The following is a 16,386-nucleotide window of genomic DNA, read 5'->3' as shown; positions in this document are numbered from 1 at the left end:
ATCTGCTATTTGTTTATTAGTATTGTACTAATTTAACCATTTTTATACGGCCGTTTACGGGGCGTATTATGGTATACCGTTGACCGTTTGTCCGTCCGTCCATCTTTTAGAGAACCATTGAATGGAATGAAACCAAACATGGCATGCATGTTCCTTTTGAGGTGCTGACCAAGTGTTGTTACTTTGAAGCTGATCCTTCATCCATGATGGCTGCCAGATGTGGACAATGTTTAACAAAGGACCCTATGGACAATACATACAAATGTCTTCTTTTAGAGAACCACATACTGAATGGATTGAAACCAAACATGGCATGAATGTTCCTTATGAGGTGCTGACTTAAAGTTTTGTTACTTTGAAGCTGATCCTTCATCCATGATGGCCGCTAATGGGGGGACTTCCTTTAACATAAGACCCTATGGGAAATACATACAAATGCTTCTTCTAGAGGTGCACTGAATGGAATGAAACCAAAACATGGCATAAATGTTTCTTATGAGGTGCTGATTAAGTGTTGCTACTTTGTTGCCGATTTACTGTTCAAGATGGCCACCAGGATTTTTTATTAAATTACAGGACCAATATTAAACCAAATTTGGCCTCACTCATTATTAGGGTATCTGTTATGATTTTAATCTATTTTTACATGATTTCCAAAACCAAAGTAGAATCAGGTGAGTGACACAGGCTCTTAAGAGCCTCTAGTTTATAGCTATTGATGTAATCTCCCTATTGATTTTCATAAATTTCAAATATGACATTGAGAAGAAATTGAACTTTATTTGTTTATAGTCTGACAACAGATTTACTAAGTGTTGCGCAACAGCACAGTGTATTGCACAACAGCAAGAAATCTTTAATTGAATATAAATTCAATTCATATAACCAATTTCAAGTTCTTTGACTACATTTATTCAGAAACCTATAATATGTCAAATATTTAATTACAATCCAAATTCAGACCTGTATCAAGCTTGAATATTGTGTCCATTTTTGCCCCAACTGTTCAGGGTTGGAATCTGCGGGCGTATCCAGATGCGCTCAGCGAAGCAGTTTATTCAAGATGTTTCGGCCACTGGCTAAGAAATATTAATAATGGTTTGATTACTACAGTAATGTAAAATGTGTTAGTTCTGTTGGAAATTCTTAACAAGAATTGAATTTATAAGTTAAAAGAGGGGCAGTAGGAGGGGGTGTGATCCCAAATTCTCGAAAAAATAAAGCCTTCTTTCCCATATCCTGAAAATTTAATCATTAATTCCCAAGTCTTGATGAGTGTAAATCTCGAATTCCCTTGAAAATAACGACCCAATCCCAGATTCCTGCCAATAAAGGGTCCAATTTGGGGTCAAGAAAATAATCCCTTCGCCCCACCCCTCATAAAAGAGTTAATTGATAGGTATAAATTGTTATTTAAACCTGGACTGTTTTGTATATACAAATATTTAGGTTAAGAGATGTAGCATCATATCTATGGGCAAACTTCTATATTAAACAGGTGAATTTTAAGTGAAGCTGAACTTACATACAAAGGTCAATAGTCAAAATTAAAATAGCATAAAAAAGTTCCAAAGAATTGAATAACTTCCTTCAGTATTATACTTCAACATACATTATATATATTTAAAGGTTCAAATTTTATTGTATGAAAATATTGAATTTTATGGAAGCATCTTGCAATATAGCATTGAGTTCCAAATAAAGAGGTTGGATATGGAATCATACAGTTACTTTGAAAATTGAAAAGAAATGTGTAAAAAGCTTGTCAATATTTTGTAAGAATGACAGGTGATATAAGTATATGTTTGGACTAGTGTCACCTGTGTCAAAACCATAACTAAGTTATATGACCCAGTGTAATGTAACACATTGTGTATCAAAACTCACCTCATTATATTAGTATGTAAACTATGTAAGTTGATGGGTTATTTATACCTAGGAGAAAATATAGTATTTTATATACTGCTACAATGTACTTTATTCAGGGGACAATTTGACTGCAGTTTAAACATGTGATACAAGATTTATTTTATATGTGAAAATCATTAAAAGGAAACTTAATTAAATGTACAGTGGAGGGGTTAATACCTCATCAGGAGAAAAATATAGTATTTTCTTTATTGTTAGTAAAATATAGGACTGACTATTGAATCTTAGTAAGTTTGAATATAGCAGTTGTATTTTATATGTGAACTTTATAAGAATATGAACTGTGCAAGTGGATGCATTATACCATAGAAGTGTTATATTGACATTATATTAGGAGAAACAAAAATCATATTTCTGTACTTTGTTTACAGTGAATTCAGGGCATTCTGAACTTGTACTTTATATCAACTAGGAATCCGGAAATTTTAACTTGTAAGTTGTTTGGACTGGATTTTTTTCATTACAAAATCTAAAATTATGTCTTATTTGATTTCAAATACCTGAGAAATACATCTTTTGTATGTAACAGCCTGGAAGTTGATATTACAGTATTTATTATATAGGAGTGAAGGTTGTAAATATTTGAAGACTGTGGTCATCTGTGGTGTGGCAAGGATTTATAGCTAGATCTGTTGTTTTATATGTAAACAATATTTTAAAAGTATGATCAATTTTATATTTACCTTTAAGTAAGAATTAGAGCTATCAAGTATCACTGGGATCGAGTCATTTTCTATTAGGAGTGAAATCACTTGATATTTTAATTGAATTGAATATATAAGTCTTAAAGAAAGAAATATATAGGTAAATTTTGTTGTTTTCACTAAGGCATAATGTAAGCCACTCATTTTTTTTTTTTTTTTTGGGGGGGGGGGGGGGATGGGGGAGCATGGTTCTTAACATTTTTTGTCAACTTTTAACCATAAACTATATTTTTTAAAAACATATTAAAGGAACAAGATTTTTACTAGTTTTGAATAGAATTTTTTTCACTTCCTTTCTGAAACATTAATTTCAAGAAATATAGGATCAATTTATGGAAATAAAATATGTCCTAGAGTCACCTTTTAGAAAAGAATATTTTGGAGTTGGATAATTATTTAAAGAAATTGCAGAATGTATAGTTGAATGATTTTTTTTTTTGTTCTTCAGGTGGAAACATGACAAAATTTTCTAGCTTCTTAATAATAGATGAAAAACGTTGCTACATGGATAGCTACTTAAGGAAAATTTATTTAAATGTCTGCACATATATTGTGTTTCTTGCATGTTTGTAGGGTTATACATTTATTGAATGTAACATTGTCAATTTTGAAGAAGGAATCAAATGCATTCGTATAGAAATAAGTTAACAACAATAGATATTTGCATTAAGTTGTAATATAGAATTCTTATTGAAATATTTATACATTTACAGGGTAATTTAAGAACAAATTACTGTGAACTATCATTATATGATTTAAAAGGTCACACTGTTATGAATAAATCCTGATTTAGATTAATTTATTGACACAGTAACATGGAAAAGTTGTCAGTTGTAAAATTGTGTCTAAGATTTAAGCAGTGTTTTCTAGTTTTTCAGTGATTTAAGCAGGAATTATATGCGACTGTCATACAAGTGAGAGGTTTAGCTAGCTACAAAACCAGGTTTAATCCATCATTTTCTACATAAGAAAATGCCTGTACCAAGTCAGGAATATGACAGTTGTTTTCCATTCGTTTGATGTGTTTGAGCTTTTGATTTTGCCATTTGATAAAGGACTTTCCGTTTTGAATTTTCCTTGGAGTTCAATACTTCTGTTATTTTACTTTTTTCCATAAATGTTTAAGTAATAATACATAAGGATTTAAAGAATCACCAAAAATATTGAACAATACAACAGTCTCCATTAACCACAAAAAAACAACAGTTAGCTAATTTTGAAAAGAATTAAGACAGGTTTTGATGATTAGTTCAGTTTTTATCCCTAACTTAGGATAAAAAAGAAGATGACCAAAACAGTAAAGCAGAAGACCATTAAGGCTGGCTACCATCTTCCCAGAAAAAGTAGTGCCGAAGATAAACTTTTGATTTAACCTATATCTTTACTATTTTATTCTTGTTTCAGGACCATACCTTGATTGGCAGACATGATGCTCCAAAACAACAAGATATACAACTCAGTGGTCTGGGAATTATGCCTGAACATTGTATGGTGGATGTAGAAAATAATGATGTATATGTTTCCCCACTAGAGGGCGCTAGGTAAGTCACATGACAGTAGTGGGCTTATAATTATGCCTGAACATTGTATGGTTGATGTAGAAAACAATGATGTATATGTTTCCCCACTAGAGGGCGCTAGGTAAGTCACATGACAGTAGTGGGCTTAAAATTATGCCTGAACATTGTATGGTTGATGTAGAAAACAATGATGTATATGTTTCCCCACTAGAGGGCGCTAGGTAAGTCACATGACAGTAGTGGTCTGGGAATTATGCCTGAACATTGTATGGTTGATGTAGAAAATAATGATGTATATGTTTCCCCACTAGAGGGTGCTAGGTAAGTCACATGACAGTAGTGGGCTTAAAATTATGCCTGAACATTGTATGGTTGATGTAGAAAATAATGATTATATGTTTCCCCACTAGAGGGCGCAAGCAAGGTAAGTCACACAAGAGGAGTGATTTCGGAATTTATGCCTGAAGGTATGGAACCCAAAATGATTCAGGCCCTCCTTGTGATAGATCTCTCCCATTCATGAGGGCCTGATTTTTTTCATTCAATTACAATGATTCACAAATTGTTAATTTAGCCATTATAGAGCAGAAAAATATTTTTCGGATTAGAAAGTATGTGGCTTATTTAGAAATTTTATAACTGAAATCTATATGACCCAGTATATGGTCACCATTTTAGGGTACAAAGAGTGCTCACTAGAGTTTATTATGATACAACTTTGACATCATTATTAATGTTGTTTCTGTGATGTCAACTTGATATTTTTCATACATCTGAATCATCTAGTTTCAGTTTATGTGTCTTGCTTTCAAGATACAGTTTGTTGTAAATTCTCATATTGTGTAAGAGTTACACATGAATAAAATCCTATGATCTGACTAGATAGAAAACTAAATGATTGAAGTTTGAAATGAAAAATGAGAAGATTTGACTCAATTAAATATGTTTTCTCTACAGAAAACAGAAACAAACAAAAGGATTTCAAATGTCATTTTGTTATAGTCTTTTTTCATTATCAATACCATCTGGGACCAATATATGATTATTTATTCCGCAATCAACTTTTCTGCTATACAAATACAGGTGTACAGATAACACAAAGTGATACACGTATGTACTAGACATTTATAGTCTTCTGGATATCCTGCTTCTGTTGCGAGCTGTATAGTTATGTTCAAAGTACTGATTACATCACAGTTTAATTTGGTCCTCATTGCAGTCTGTGTTAAATATTGATTTCATTCAAAAACAAAGTTCAACAATTAGAATTCAAAAAAGCTATATTTTTAAGCTAAATGATAAATTGCAGGATAAAAACAATATTGGAACAGTGTAGGAAAATATCAAATTTATTTGTACTCCCTAAGAAAGTCATGAGAAAAGCTTGTCCAGCGAACCTTGCATTTTTCTCTGTTTCTAAAGCTTGTCAAGTAAATTTTATATTTTCCTACACTGTATGGATATTTTCTATGTTCATAGTCTCAAAAACCAATCAAATATGTACAAATACAACTTCTTGTAGAAAAGTATTACTTTAACATGGATATCACTTTGTCATATACCATTTTTATATAACTGACTTTTGATGCTGGAGTTTATAATTTTTGACTGGTTACCTACTGTTTTGGTACTTGGTCATGAAAGAGCAACTAAAAGAAGTAAAATCAAGCTTACAAACGGAGCAATATGGGGAAAAAATTAACAGTTATATATTTTCTATATACAACAAAATCCTCAGAACAGTAATTGTCACCCCAAAAATTGTATTAGCTTGGTTTTACTTTTTTAGTTGCTCTTTAGTACCAGAATGTCTGAACACAGAGTTGCCAATCTAATGAAAATTTATATACCCCGGTACTACGGAGTAAAAAGTTGATAAAATGAGAAAAATCTATTGTTTGAGAGAAATGGTAATGATGTAATCTTACAGCTGTATTACTACCTAACATGTGAGGCTATAAACATCAAACTGATATTGTGTTTACATGTCAAAATTATTCACAAAGGGACAAAATGTATAAATCTTACACAGTTGCATAATTTTTTTCCAAAACAGCACTTTTAACTTCTTTGTTTATATTTTTTAAATATAAAAGCAGTCCATTTTAATTAATATCGTACTATACAGATGTGTCTTTTCTACCAAGAACTAATTGATAATTGAAATATATGTGTCTTCTAATGTCGGGGCAGAAAGCTTTTTGTTGGTGATTGCATAACAGCTAAATTTTAATTTAATTCTATTGTAGTACTACAATTTTACATATAAAGATAACATTGTATGTTTTAGAACTTGTGTTAATGGATCTCTGATTGGGGAGAAGACAAGAGTCAGACATGGAGACAGGATTTTATGGGGGATCAATCATTTTTTCAGAATTAATTGTCCAAAATTAAACAGTAAGTTTTTTATTATCAATTATTATCAATATTGTTGTGTAATGATGAAGCCTTTGTTTATGTTTGTCTGTCCTTTCCGGCATAAATCTTTATGGTGAATGTCTGTCCTTTCTGGCTTAAATCTTTATGGCGAATGTCTGTCCTTTCTGGCTTAAATCTTTATGGCGAATGTCTGTCCTTTCTGGCTTAAATCTTTATGGCAAAACTTAATACTGTAGATTCATTTTTTTTTCATGTGTACCAATTTTCGTGGATTGAGGAAAACTTGTATGTTTGAGGATATTTGATAGAGTGGTTTTGCTAAAATCTGCATATAAAACTATAGAAATTTTGTACTAAATTAAACTTTATAACCTACTTAACCCATGAAATTGGTATCCCACGAGTAATAATGAATCCACAGTATGTACTATGGAGTGTTCTCACAGTTTGTCAATTCTTTCCTGACGTAATCAAGAACTGTTTGAAAAAAATATTAGCTGTTCAAACAAAAATGCACAGGTGGAACTCTGGTCAATCTAAAGAAAAATCACCTGGAGTAAGCTGTTTCTATTATTTTCCCTCACTTTATTTTGCATTCAGCTTGTTGGTCCATCCTTTTTGTCTGTCTGTTCGTCCAATAAATATTTTCATCACACTTTTCTCTTACACATATTGGATCAGCAGCTAGACAGTGAGGAGTTGTAACTTGTGAACACTTTTGGATCTGTCAGAGGCATACTTCATCTTTTCAGATACTTTGAATTACATAGGGGTAATGTTTAGCATAACAAAACTTGCAGTCCCGTTGATTTTAGTACTTAATACTGTAAATTCAGAAATGATTGTGAGGTTTTTATGAATGCCAATAGTGCGACTGGGTGATTATCGCAATAATAAGAACTCACATTCTGATATTTGATGCATATATCTGTATGCAGTTTTCCTGAGATCACAATAATTAATATCGCATTTTGTCCATTCTTCAAAAATCGCAATAATAAATGCATGCAGTAATTTCTGAATTTACTGTATAAATAGAAGTGAATTGAATTGACCATGGTTTATCTACCTGTATATCTGTTTATCTAATTATTTATTTTGATGGAATTATTTAACTACTGCTTTAGAAAAGGTAAAATTGTAATGTATATAAATACTTGACAAAATTAGTCTAAAACTTAACAGATGCAAATATCCCTTTTATTTCAGCTCTGCTAACGCATTGGCTCTAAAAATTAGTTTGCAACAGTAAAATCAATGATTGACATTGCAGAGTTCTCAACATCTTTTTTTCCCTGGTCCTTGAGCAAAATCTGCTGGTCCTCACTATTATTTCTATTGCTAAATACCAAATTTGTGTTGGTCCTTTGCAAAATTTTGGTGATCAAAACCTTCAGACCGCCACTTTTCGAGAACTCCGACTTTGCAAAGTATAATTTAAATAATCCCAATTGTTTCTTAAATCTACAAAAATTAAAACTTGGTGTTTCAAATATTTTATACCTCTTGTCAGACTCAGTTCTTCTGCTCTTCAGGAAAGCTCATCATGATTGTTGTATTTTTGTCGAGCCTGCGACTTTTGTCACAGAAAGCTCGACATAGGGATAGTGATCGGGCGGCGTTAGCTAACTTCTTAAAAGCTTTATATTTTAGAAGGTGGAAGATCTGGATGCTTCACACTTTGTATATATCCGATGCCTCATGTTAAGAAGTTTCCGTCAGTCACATGCCCAAAGTCCTTGACCTCATTTTCATGGTTCAGTGACTACTTGAAAAAAAAGTTGAGATTTTTTGTAATGTTAAATTCTCTCTTATTATAAGTAATAGGATAACTATATTTGGTATGTGCGTACCTTGCGAGGTCCTCATGCCCGTCAGACAGTTTTCACTTGACCTCGACCTCATTTCATGGATCAGTGAACAAGGTTAAGTTTTCGTGGTCAAGTCCATATCTCAGATACTCTTAAGCAATAGGTCTAGTATATTCGGTGTATGGAAGGACTGTAAGGTGAACATGTCCAACTGGCAGGTGTCATCTGACCTTGACTTCATTTTCATGGTTCAGTGGTTATAGTTAAGTTGTTGTGTTTTGGTCTGTTTTTCTTATACTGTATGCAATAGGTCTACTTTATTTGGTGTATGGAATGATTGTAAGGTGTACATGTCTAGCTGGCAGGTGTCATCTGACCTTGACCTCATTTTCATGGTTCAGTGGTCAAAGTTAAGTTTTGAGTTTTGGTCTTTTTTTCTAATACTATATGCAATTAGTTCAACTATACTTGATGTATGGAAATATTTTATGATCTATATGTCAGTCATGCAGGTTTTATTTGACATTGACCTCATTTTCATGGTTCATTGGTCAATGTTTAGATTACTTGGTTAATGTTAAGTTTATGTGACAGTTGTAATAAAGCTTTAAATTTAGGACTATCAACATAATATCAATGATTAGTAAAGAAGGCGAGACATTTCAGCATGTGCACTCTTGTATTGTAATATTGTCCCTAATTCACATGAAATATCTGCCACCGGACATTAAGCAAACAGACAATCAATAAACCGTTCATTTAGATAATCAACAATGTCAAGGTAATGTATCAGATTACTGGTGATAAAAAGTAGGAAATGGCATGACGGAAATAATCGTCTCTTGAGTATTAAAATTTAAATATTTCATTCTAAAAAATTAGGAACATTATATAGGCTGCCTTTTAGACTGCTGGTAAAGAAATTATTCATAGATTTAGCCTTAATTAAATCCCAGGACGATAAAAAAAAAAACTGATAAGAAGACAACTTAGTATATTAACGCTGACAACAACACAATAGAACTTATGTTAACGATTTTTTTTGCAATATTTCTTAGACTGAAGGATTTGAACTCTTTAAGAAATACTTGATTATGAAATATACTACTGACATTTTGTGAATATTTCATCCCATTAGTGGTTTATTGTACAGGAAATTTAATTATTGTATATAAATGAAGTAAATACATTGACGACTGGTAAAGTGGAAGGGGAAATGTAAATTGTATTATAGGAAATGTCTTATTTATTATCTTATTTATAATAGATTGAATTTCAAAAAATGTCGTGGACATAATTCTTTGACATTAAGAAATATGAATAAAATGAGATGTGGGGTATACATCAATGAAACAGCAACAACAGATATCTAAAAGGCAGCATACAGTCTTCAACTATATTCATGTGTCTACACAAAATGTCAAGCTCTAAAAATATTGTAAATAAACAAACAGAAACTTTCAAAGATCTGCTATTACCACCAAATTCACCAAATAAAAGACATATTAAGATTTGACATAAGGTAATCACTGATTAGGTTTCTTTTAGCTCACCTGGCCCAAAGGATCTTTTTAACATTTCTCATCACCTGTTGTTTGTACATTAACTTTTACAAAAATCTTCTCCTCTGAAACTATTTGGCCAATTTGGAACCGAACTTTTCTACAATCATGCTTGGGTATCTAGTTTATAAAATATATCCATTTGATCAGAATTGATCCTGTCTTTCAAACAAAATTCAACAATCAGTACATTTATGACTTAATGTGAATTGCTCATTAGGCAAACAAAATTTAGAATGATTTGCCTAATTTAGTTTATGCAAGGATTTTTTTAAGGTAGATGGTCCCATGTTATTTGTTTTTACATATCTGCTTTTTAAATTGTAAATACATTGTTTTGCCTGTAAACAAATTTCTGAATAACGGAAACAGTTATAGGATAATTTTAGTATACATGACAAGTGGTAGAAAACATGCATTGAATCTTTTCAAATATTAAACATTATTTAGTTATTGATATTTCATGCTTACAAAGATATGTTTTATCTATCCTATATGAATAATAATTGATACATGTATATACAATGTGATGCTTGTTATCTAATACATGAATAATTAATCAGTAATTAATTATAACAGGTCCGCAGAGTGCAACTGAACCTGAACAACAGATAGATTACAGTTTTGCTCAACAAGAATTAATGGATAAACAGTTCAGTAATGATCCTATTCAAGAGGCTATAGAGGGAATTGTTAAACAACATCAAGAAGACAAGGAAGGTATGTACTTTGTTTGGCGGAAAAGGGGTGGGGGTTGTAAAAAGGAGAATGGTCTTTCAGACAGGTCAGTAATGATCCTATTCAAGTCTATAGAGTACATTGTTTGATAATACCAAGAAGACAAGGAAGATAGGTACATTATTTGGGGGAAAAGGGGTGTTGGGGGGGGGGGGGGTTAAGAAGAGAAGGGTCTTTTAGTCAGGTCATTAATGATCCCATACAAGAGGCTATAGAGGGCATTGTTAAACTTCATCAAGAAGACAAGGAAGGTAGGTACTTTGTTTGGCAGAAAAGGGGGGGGGGGGGTTGTAAAGATGAGAAGTGTCTTTCAGACAGGTCAGTAATGATCCTATACAAGAGGCTATAGAAGGCATTGTTTAACAATACCAAGAAGACAAGGAAGATAGGTACTTTGTTTGGCAGAAAAGGGTGGGGGGGGGGGGGGGGGTTGTAAAGATGAGAAGGGTCTTTCAGACAGGTAAGATGTGGTGATAAAGGGCATTGCTAAAGAACACCAGTAGGAAAAGAAGGGAGGAAGATTATTGGGGGCTGAGTGTAGGATAGAAGAGTCTTTCAAAACATTAGGAAAACAAGAAATGTAAGTAGATTATTTGGGGAGGAATGTAGAGCAGAAGGGTCTTTCAGAGTAATCGGTTACAATTCTTTAAAAGAGGAGATAGAGAGAGCATATGTAAGACAATACCAGGAAGTTAAAGATTAGATAGGTACATTGTTTGAGGAGGAGTGTAGAGCAGAATGATCTTTCATACAGGTCAGTAATGATCAAAAAAGGAGGATAGAGGGCAATATAAAACAAAACCAAGAATGAATAGATAATTACTTATTATTTAGGGAGTTTTAAAAATAGGATGTATGTAAGAAAATCATTATATTGTGAAATATAATTACTTCAGACATCAATATTCTATAATCTGTATCTGGAAACATATTTCTAGTTTCCAAACTGGTAATGATTTGTGTCCTTGAAACACCACTAACAAACACTCCTGAACATTTTTACCTTTAAGCAACGCAATTTATAAATAACTGACATGGCCTTGGTTTATGATACAAACATAATTGTGGTTATCATTGTTGTATGGTATGTTTTAAATGTAATTCTATCCATTTGATTGAAACCAGAGTTATGAGGCTCTGACTTTAGCAGTCAATCTCCCCCTGGCTACAGTTATGCTGTGACTTTATTGTGACTGGAGTTTGTTCTGCACTCAAAAGAATTAATCTTTTAACAGTGTTTTCTGATATAAAATGTCTTTAATTCACTAATTGAATGGAAATTAAAGAATTATTCTTTTTACTTTGATTTCTGATATAAAATGTGTATTTCTCTTAATTGTGATGTAGAACTTTGATGGAATAACATCCTTTTTTCTGTATTTTACAGAGGCATTAGAACAACAAAGAAAACAGTACGAAAGACAAATGCAGTTGCTAAGGAACCAGATCATGTCACCTGGTACCCCATCCATGCCTATTCTACCATTCAGTATGAACTTTACATCACCAACAGGTTCAACTAATAGTGGGATACAGAAACGTTATCAGAAATGGGCAGAAGAAAGGCAAGTTACCATCAATATCACAGGATACCAATTTCTATAAATCAAGGATTTTATTCTAAATTGAAAATAAAAAGAGGATTTATGTAGACTTTAAAAAAAGATTGATTGATTGATTGATTGGTTGTTGCTTAAAGTAACAAAAAATGATAAACATTAATGTCTTGAGCTGATTTGAAGAAAATAAAATTGCAGACCTAACTTTACCAAGAAAAAAGTATCAAAAAGGAGAAAATATTGTAGATATCTTTAAACTTTGAAAGTTTTTTCTTATTAAAGATGTTTCCGTTGAAATTGCTATTTAAGTTGAAAGCATATTATAGCTGTGATTTGTGATTGAAATTGACTTAGCCTCAAATTTATGTTGTAACAGTGAAAGGTATTCATTACAGATTCCAATCAGATCTCTGTTACAGATACCTCTCAAAATCATTTTCATGCTGTACTTTTGTGATTATGATGTAATAATAAGAAATTAATCAATTCAGAGCACTTTTCAGAATTAACAGTAATTTGGAATAGTTATTGAAGAACTATCTTCAAATTAACAAATTTTCACTTTGGTTTTCAACTTAAATCTCTTGTTTTGAATTTCATATATATATATATATTACTTGTAAATATTTTTCTTTTAAGGTTTTCATTTTAACATTCTGTTTTGACAGAGAGAAGACATTTAAACAAAGTCTAGTAAAGTTAAGAGAGGAAGTAGCAAAGGCCAACGCCTTGGTACAGGAAGCTAATGTGTTAGCTCAGGAAATGGGAAAACGAACGGAATTCCATGTCACTCTCCAGATACCAGCATGTAACCTTAGTCCTAACAGACGGGTAAGTTTATTATACCTTAGTCCTAACAGACTGTTAAGTTTATGTTACCGTAGTCCTAACAGACAGATAAGTTGGTGTAACCTTAGTCCTAACAGACTGGTGAGTTTATGTTACCTTAGTCTTAACAGACGGAAAAGTTTATGTTACCTTAGTCCTAACAGACTGGTAAGTTTATGTTACCTTAGTCCTAACAGACAGATAAGTTTGTGTAACCTTAGTCGTAACAGATGGGTGAGTTTATGTTACCTTAGTCCTAACAGACAGATGAGTTTATGTTACCTTAGTCCTAACATACAGGTGAGTTTATGTTACCTTAGTCCTATTAGACAGGTAAGTTTACTGTTGTCAATTTTTTTAGGCTTTGGAGAAATTTCAGGATATTCATGCAGAAATTTGTAAGAGAGGGTTCAAGGTGTTTCACATAGAAAAAATTAACTTATCATAGATACTAGGATTAAAATTGTGTATGCCATACGTTTGTTTCATCTATAAACGGTTTCCTTATATCTTTTTTTTTTACCTAATTGATAAAGATTTAACAAAACAAATGTTTTCAGGAAAAAGTTAGAAAGGAGAAGACACTCTATTGAGAATTTTAGGTCATTTTAAATAACTATAGTCTATACAACTTAGACTTTTGGGCATTGAAGGATAATTGCAACCTTTATATTAAAAAAAAATAATAATTTTTACCCATTACCACAGAGTAATATTTTGAAGCATTTTGTGTCAATTGGAAAAGTTTGAAAATAACTTGAGTCAAAATTTTCAAGCTTACATATATGATTCTCTTACATTTCAGAAAGGAACATTTGTGAGTGAACCAGCCATCTTGGTTAAGAGGAAGAACCGTACCAATCAGATCTGGTCCATGGAGAAGTTTGAGAACAAGTTGATAGATATGAGGGATATGTACGAGGAGAGGAAGTCACAGGGGCTCCCTATGATGGTACTGGAAGATATTGATGACGAGTCGGGGGTTTGTTTGCTTTGCATGATGATTTAGTTTGCATTTTATTATGTTACTCGGTTAAATGTTCTTATAGATCAGTTCGTCTTCAATGATTTGTTTAAAATTTTTTAAACAGAAAGGACATTTGTATAAATACTATGTGGAAAGCAGACCTATTTGTTATTTGTTATTTTGTGTTGTTTAGTTGCTGTCACTTTGATGAATACCCCACATTTCCTTATTTTATTTTTGCAAGTTTTCTTCCATTTTTGATATGAAAATAAGAAGATGTGATATGATTGTAAATGAGAAACTTTCCATTTAAGACTAAATGACGTAGATGTTAGCAACAGAGGTCAGTGTATTGCCTTCAACAATGAGCAAATCCTATATAGATTAGCTAGCTATAAAAGGCCCCACCCTGATACAATGTATTTTTTAGTCATATGAAATATCTACATGGTGTCCTGATCTTGGTAATGAAAAATGTGGAGTTTTTTATGTGAAGCTGTGTACAGTTGTATGCTACATATTATGGTATTGTCCTACTGTAAAGCTTTTAATGTTGTTAGGTTCTTTTTCTCATCACATACACCTGTCAGAGCAGTGAATTTGATTAATTTTTTGATTTCAGATGTGTCATTGTTTTTGCTACTTAAATATGACATTATTAAGTTAATCAGTTAAGTTTTACTTATTTATACATTTGCATGAATGTAAAATATTTTTCAATTATTTTATACGCAATTCTCACTTAACCCCCAAGATGAATTTTACCATTTTTAAAAATGTTTGCCTATTATCTCGAAAACTATAATAGATGGACAGAAACTTTAAATGAAAAAAATAATCAGCAAGAGAAGATCTACAAATAAGTCAACATGACTGTAATTGTTAGTCGACTCTTTATTGAAGTTATTGCCCTTTAATAACGATTTTCTTATTGTTGCCTAATATCTTGAAAACTGTAATATAGTAAGGAACTTTAATTAGCACAAATGATCAACAAGACAAGATCCATAAATAAGCCAAAATCTTCAGTGGAATTGTTATTGGAGTTATTTCCCTTTAATGATGATTTTTTTTCTTCTTCAAAAAAGTGGAAATTGTTAAAGATGCAGGTGAGTAACACAGACTCTTTAGAGCCTCTAGTTCTGATATATTATATTTTTTGGTATATGTTGAAAAGAACTTTTCAACAAAATACAAAAAACCATTATTAAAATAACATTTTCAACTGTTCCTTATTCAAAATTGTAAAAAGTGATGTAGCCTTAGGCCTCAATCAGTACAAATTAGAACACAAAAAAAAAGTAAAATAACAAAAATACTTAACTCCAAGGAAAATTCAAAACGGAAAGACCTTTATCAAACGGCAAAATCAGAAACTCACTCTCATCAAACAAAATAATTGTATTTTTGTATTGCAGGATGATGGCCCAGCAGTGAAAGGAGATCCATTTTATGAGTCCCAGGAAAATCATAACTTAATTGGTGTAGCTAATGTCTTCCTTGAATGTTTGTTTCACGATGTCAAACTGGACTACCATGTACCAATTATAAGTCAACAAGGGGAGGTAAATATGTTTACTAATATCCTTGAATGTTTGTTCCACGATGTCAAACCGGACTACCATGTACCCATAATAAGTCTACAAGGGGAGGTAAATATGTTTAATAAACATTCTGGGACAAGTGACAGCCTTAATGTGTTTTTCCTAAACATTTGTTACTAATTTCATATATGGTGCAAGTCCAGAAAAGGAGGCAGTTCATATATACAGTATATATGGCATACAAAAATTGGAAATTTAATGGACGAAGGAGAGATTGTTTATCCTCATAAACATTTGTATAAAGTAGAATATTATACAAAATGTCCGACTCAACTGAACAACTGAAGCAAATTTTCTATCAATTTATACAAAATATGAAACCATATTCATTAAACAAAAAAAAAAAAATTATAGATTTGAAAATGACAGATATGATGCTAATTTTGAACTTATATATTTATATTATCAATATAATAATAATAGTCCCTCCCATATTTCTAGGTGTCTGGTAAACTACACATAGAGATATCCAAGCTAGGAGGATCCTTTATGGACCGTTATGGTGATATTAATGAAGATGAAGACGACGAAAGTCCAGTAGAGAGACGTTCTGCTCCAATGATTGTCAGGGTATATATGAATTTGTTTCTCAAGAAAAATTATACATCTTTGTGACATCCAAATACTGCTTTCATTATGTATTTGCCTGATGGATAGAGAAAATGTGATGTTGATGAACTATATAAGTGTTTATATCTTTTAATCTTGATTTTTTTACTTTGTATGAAAAAAGTGTGAAAGCTCCCCTGTTCTGATTTAAACATCATTTGCTTTAATGATTC

General features: G+C 31.9%; 1 protein-coding gene across 5 annotated transcripts in view; it reads left to right on the top strand.

Moving 5' to 3' along the window:
- LOC127722989 (kinesin-like protein KIF13B) overlaps positions 1-16,386 on the top strand; it is a 190,781-nt gene that overhangs the window by 144,901 nt on the left and 29,494 nt on the right. For 4 of the 5 annotated variants that reach the window (XM_052229396.1, XM_052229395.1, XM_052229393.1 and 1 more), the window contains 8 exons: positions 4,038-4,174; positions 6,444-6,553; positions 10,488-10,628; positions 12,034-12,211; positions 12,874-13,036; positions 13,839-14,015; positions 15,419-15,565; positions 16,046-16,174. In XM_052229396.1, coding sequence (XP_052085356.1) covers positions 4,038-4,174; positions 6,444-6,553; positions 10,488-10,628; positions 12,034-12,211; positions 12,874-13,036; positions 13,839-14,015; positions 15,419-15,565; positions 16,046-16,174 — 1,182 coding nt within the window. The remainder of the gene's footprint in view (positions 1-4,037; positions 4,175-6,443; positions 6,554-10,487; positions 10,629-12,033; positions 12,212-12,873; positions 13,037-13,838; positions 14,016-15,418; positions 15,566-16,045; positions 16,175-16,386) is intronic. The other variant, XM_052229394.1, reaches the window with a different exon arrangement.

The sequence above is a fragment of the Mytilus californianus genome, unplaced genomic scaffold (assembly GCF_021869535.1).
Source record: "Mytilus californianus isolate M0D057914Y unplaced genomic scaffold, xbMytCali1.0.p SCAF_13, whole genome shotgun sequence".
NCBI lineage: Eukaryota > Metazoa > Mollusca > Bivalvia > Mytilida > Mytilidae > Mytilus > Mytilus californianus.
The sequence above is the reverse complement of the archived record's forward strand: the minus strand, read 5'-3'. Positions and strand labels throughout refer to the sequence as shown.